The sequence below is a fragment of the Pterocles gutturalis genome, unplaced genomic scaffold (genome assembly GCF_000699245.1).
Source record: "Pterocles gutturalis isolate BGI_N339 unplaced genomic scaffold, ASM69924v1 scaffold11881, whole genome shotgun sequence".
Lineage (NCBI taxonomy): Eukaryota > Metazoa > Chordata > Aves > Pterocliformes > Pteroclidae > Pterocles > Pterocles gutturalis.
The window spans coordinates 1-5,404 of NW_010097976.1; the positions used below are offsets into that span (position 1 = coordinate 1).

Here is a 5,404-nt window from a genome sequence, read left to right on the forward strand (position 1 = left end):
CGTGTGCTCCCCCAAAGATGCCCATTGAATTGTGCAGATTTTGCAAAATAACATTTTTTTTTTGAAGGAATAACAACGATGTGCGCAAATAGGGTGTCTAGAAGCGGGCGTGCATCTGGGAACAAAAACCCCAATAATTCTTTTACAAATGCAATAAATAGGAACCCGCCTGTTGCTGTGCGTGCCTGGGCACGGGCCGGATCCCAGCAGAACCACCCGAGCTGGGTGTGTGCGCTGATTTTTTCTTTTTTTACGAGGATGCGAACAACGCATCCAGCCTCTTGGAACTTGTAAAACCCAGCGCGATGTTTCCAAGAGATGGCACTCGTGCAAAATATGGCTGGAAGTTGTAGTTCAGTCTTTCAAAAAAAAAAAAATTTAAAAATCATTCATGTCTGAATCAGAGAACCATAGGATGGTTTGGGTTGGGAGGAACCTTAAAGATCATCTAGCTCCAACCCCCTGCCATGGGCAGGGACACCTCCCACTAGCCCAGGTTGCCCAAAGCCTCCTCAGATGCCAATAACTGTTGCAAAGTGGAGTAAACATTGTTTGAGTTGGCAGCGGGGTGGGGGGGAGGATTTTGTCAGTGTATTTCCTTCCTTTGTCTGCTTATGGCTTTTCATGAAAGAAAATGAATTTCTCCAAACGTAAGTATTTGGACCCAAGGGGCAGGTGGGGGATGTTGAAGCTACCTCTGGAGTTTTTGATGGACCATGTTTCAGTCCAGTTTTGTCCCTGAGCAGAGAGGATGGAGCTTGAGATCCAGTGTTGTCCTTCACTTCATCATATGCATAAAGCCGAAGATAAAAGGTGAATTTGCCCGTGCTTCGTGAGGTCGGGATGCACACCTGCATTGTCGAAGCCCCGCTGGCACTGTGTGGTCAGAAATGGGCAGGTCACAGTGGCCACCGCGTCGGGCTGAACACGAAAAAATTGCAGCCAGCTGCATTCTTTAGGCGTTATCGTCGGTGTCACTGCTGGCTGCGGGTGAACTGCTGACAGCTTGGAAACCCCAGCCAAGTAAATTCCAATTTTTCCAATAGTTTTGTCCTGGAAATGAAAAGAAACACGATCCTCAAAACCAGGGGAAAAAAAAAAAAAAAGGGGAAAGTAAAGAAAGAACATGTTGAGTTTTCGGAATGCTGCTGGAGTGTTCTGTTTCTGGAGGTGCCATCAGCAGCCCCTTAACCTCCCGCTAGGATTGCGCTGCCAGGTTTTACAGCCTCCATGGAGGGGGTTGGTCTGAGTGTGTGGGACCATCCTCTGATCTGCCCACCTCCTCCTCCCCATTTTTTTTTTCCTCTTCCAATAAGAAAATGCAAATGGATGCTACCTCTGAAGTACCACAGGGCTGACCCAGAGCTGGCAACATCAGCTAGGTTTTTAACCTCTTTCTTGACTAGAGATCTTTTAAAAGGACATTTTATTTTAAAATTATGCAATGACAAGCTGGTAGTTATAGTGCTGAACAGTGCACGGTGCTTCCAACCCAATGCGCAGTGGGCTAATATCATCTCAGAGAAGAGAAAGCATCCTTAGGCTGAGGGAGACTGTCAGGTACATGCTAATTGGGAGAGAAATATGCAAAAGGGGTGCACGGGAGAACTTCAGCAGGGAGGAGATGTCAAACTGCCATGTGTGCGCAGGGGCTTTGTAATCCAAATAGAGTGATAGAATCTGTCGTGGTGACACTCACCGGTGATTTTTTTCACCTGGTTGTCATGGAGGTTGACGTTACATCGGGGTGATAAAAGTGACTGGTTTCCCTAACTTGGGATCTTTTGAATGGTAAGGAGGAAAAAAAAAACCATTTTCATTGGACTCTTCAGAAACATGGAGAGGAACCAGCTGGGGAACGGGAGGCAGGTCGCAGGAAAACAAAACTGTTCTAGGAAGATGTGGCAGGGGGGGCCTTGGGGATCGCCAAGGAAGCATGTCTGGAACAACACCGGGCTTTGGAGGGACTGGTGTGGGTCACCAGCAGCTGCCATCACCCATCTGTCCAGCCTCTCCCATCATTTTCCCCAGTTCAGTTAGCTGATCCAGTTTTGGTACTAATGTCTTGCCTTCCTCCCTGGTCAGATTTTCACTTCAGGATATAGCACCTGGAAAAAAAAAAAATAAGGTGGAAGCTAAAGACAAGATAGGGACAGAGTTGTTGGAGTGATATATCTGGAGGTTCAACAGGATAGGAAATTTTCAGAAGGAAGAGGGAAGTGAGCCTGTATTTCTTGGTGACCTGTACTTAACAGCATCTGGATAGAAGATGATACAGAGAATTCAGCTTCAAGTGATCATTTACGGTCTGAAGAAAGGATTTGGGGCAATGACATCTGGTTCAGCCAGCTCCATTGGTTGGGTTGCTTTCTGCTGAATCCAGGATGTCATGGGATATATTTCTTTTGCCGGACGGTTGGTTTTCTCATCCTGCTCCTGTATCTGTATTTCAGGATCCTTTCATAGCATTTCATCTTGACAAAGCGCTCGTGAGAAAGTACATGAGCCCGCTCTTAATCGGGGAACTGGCACCAGATCAGCCCAGCTTTGAGCCCAGCAAGAACGTAAGTATCTTTAAAAACTTGCTTTTTTTGGGTTGAAATTGTGCTATTTAACATCTCGGAATGAACCGAGCTCCTCTTTGGGTTCCTGAGCCGTTTTCACACCAGCAGATGCTCTTGGGTCTCCCCACAGAAGAAACTGGTGGAAGATTTCCGCGAGCTCCGTGCAACCGTGGAGAAGATGGGGCTTCTCAACCCCAACCGTGCCTTTTTCATCCTGTACCTCTGCCACATCTTGGTGCTGGATGTCGCTGCTTGGCTCACCATCTGGTATTTTGGAGCATCCACTGTGACTTTCCTCGTCTCTGCGATGCTTCTAGGCACTGTCCAGGTAAGGAGCTAGGCAAAAGGAAGCCTCAGAAAGAGCAAAAAAACAACTTTTTTGAGATTTAGGTTCTCATTGCACAAGAAAAATCTTACCTTCGTGGACTTCCCAAAATTCTGCTTCTTGCTGGGTTCCAAATTCCAGCGCCACGACATGCTGCTTTGCTAGAGCAAGCTTTGCCCTGCTTTTTCCTTCCCGGAGCCCGTCAAAGCCCTCCTTATTCCCAGCCTTCCTCCCACAATGCAAGCCCAGGCTGCGCTTTCTGAGGTCCCTTGTGCCAAGCCACCGTGTTCCCATGGGAACTTGCAGGGAGTCAGAGGAGAGGGCAGGGTAGCTCTCAAAGCCCCGGCTATTTCTCCTGTGGCCAGCTGATCCCCTTGGAATTACAAGTACTCGGAGGAGGCAGCAGCACTGCTCCTTAAAGGAGACTTTGTTGCCGGTTTCAGTGCAATTCTGTAAGAGAATAAATGATGTTTCTGAGCTCTGTGGCTTCCTTTTTTTTTTTTTTTTTTTTTTTTTTTTTTTTTTTTTTCTTTTTTTCTTTTTTTTTTCTTTCTTTTTTTTCCTTTTTTCCTATTTTTTTCCTTTTTTTTTTTCTTTTTTTCCTTTTTTTTTTCCTTTTTTTCCCTTTTTTTCCTTTTCTTTCCCCCCCCCCTAATTTTTGTCTTCCTCATGAGCACATCTAGCTGGGACTGAAAGTCATTAGGCTAAAAATCTGGGCTGCAGTGGTGTATAGTAAAACAGAAGTGTTTGGGTTGGGTCAAGTAGTAGAAACACTCTCGCTATCCAGGAGGATGTTGCGAGGAGCGTGGGAGTAGGAGAAGAGAAAGAAAAAGCCCTTTTCAGATGCAGAGCTTCCTGCCTCTTCTTTTTCCCCAGCAGCACTGTGGTTTGTGTTGGTTTTTTTTTTTTTTTTCTTAAATTTTCTAGTGTTTCTGAGTATCTTATTTTGGCCACCTTTCAGTCTTTAGCAAGTCCCGATGGAACCACTGGGTGCACAAGTTCGTGATCGGCCATCTGAAGGTGGGCATCCAGCGCTGGGGGGGACTGGAGAGCCCAGCCCGCCATGCTTGGCGCTCAGAACCCATCTCAGCATAATTAAAAAGCAAATAAAAGCAGCTGCTGGGGAGGGAGGACTCAGGGCAGAAGATACAACTTCTTTACGGCACGCTCTTCTCATCCCTTCCTCCAGGGAGCACCAGCCAGCTGGTGGAATCACCTCCACTTCCAACACCACGCGAAACCCAACTGCTTCCGAAAGGACCCCGACGTCAACATGCACCCCTTGTTTTTTGCTCTGGGAAAAACACTCTCTGTAGAGGTGAGACTGGGTGAAAGCCGGGAGGTTCCAGCATTGGGATGGAAGTTTGGAGAGCTGCAGAGAGCTCGGGGATGAGTAACCGGTTGGTTTGGTCAGCGAGCTGTCTCAGTAGTTGAGGAATTTGGAGAAGGTACAGCTTGGCTTTAATGGCCTCTGTAAAACAAGAAGAGAAAAGATGCTGTTGCATCACCAGCTTCCATACGCTTCGTGTTGCAACTGGTGTTTTAATGTTTGGTGCCCTCATATGATCTAGCTGTGGGCTGAAATTTTCCAAATTTATTCTGAGGGTTTAAAGAAAAAACACCAAAACTGCTTCTGTAAAATGAGAAGTACATATAGAAAATGGGCTGAGCTGACCTGCTATTTTATATAGTGCTGCTTTGCCTTCCACTAGCCCCTAATATTCTTTGATACTGCTGAGATTTTTGTATTCTTAAAATTCCAATAGAAGTTATTTTTGCTATGTTTTAAATGAAATATTTGCCACGATTAGACATTTGTATTTCTCTGATGAGAGACTTGCAGTCGTATGAAGATTGCGAGTTGTTCTCTTTCCCAAGATCAGCTTTGACTATTTGTCGTGTTTTGGGAAATGAAGTGGTGGATGAACTGGAACATTTACAATTACTGACCAAAGCAGCTATGTCAGTGGTCTCAGCCTGACAGTGGGTGTCAGACCGGGTCCGAGTCCAGCTTTATTGCTGGTACAACTCTGAAATTAATTGAATGGTTTTAGCATTTGCTGGTCCTTTAAAAAGTAGTTATATAAATTCATAGCATCGCTTGGCTTAAATTCTCTGATCTGCATTGAAATCAAGGGAGGGCAGCTATTTGGAATTGTTTTGGACGTGTACAGGGATATAATGGAGTTCCTCAAGGAAGTCGGTGACGTGATCTGTCGTGTTTACACAGTGGAAACTGAAAAACTAACGGTCTCAGAGGGAGGGTAATGTATCCACCCCCGTTCCTGTGGACAGAGTTTAATGTCTAGATGCTAATTTCTCTGCTTTGGAGATTAATTGCAAGTAGGTGGGAGTTCTGCACACTGTCATCTTTATTAATAGCATCATTTTTCTTTTTTCTTTTTTTTTTTTTTTCCCTGAAGCTCTCTATTGGCAGCAAACCGCTCTCAGCGCCTCACGTGGTTTTTGGTTTGAGTTGTTAGGCAGCTGTGCCCCCTGTAGGGGAAGAGCCTCC

General features: G+C 45.7%; 1 protein-coding gene across 1 annotated transcript in view; it reads left to right on the forward strand.

The window, feature by feature from the left end:
• Window positions 1-2,384: 2,384 nt before the first annotated feature.
• LOC104471841 (fatty acid desaturase 1-like) overlaps window positions 2,385-5,404 on the forward strand; it is a 7,388-nt gene continuing 4,368 nt past the window's right edge. Inside the window, exons 1-4 of the mRNA XM_010087334.1 lie at window positions 2,385-2,564; window positions 2,695-2,899; window positions 3,827-3,909; window positions 4,079-4,207. Of these exons, the coding sequence (XP_010085636.1) occupies window positions 2,385-2,564; window positions 2,695-2,899; window positions 3,827-3,909; window positions 4,079-4,207 (597 nt within the window). The remainder of the gene's footprint in view (window positions 2,565-2,694; window positions 2,900-3,826; window positions 3,910-4,078; window positions 4,208-5,404) is intronic.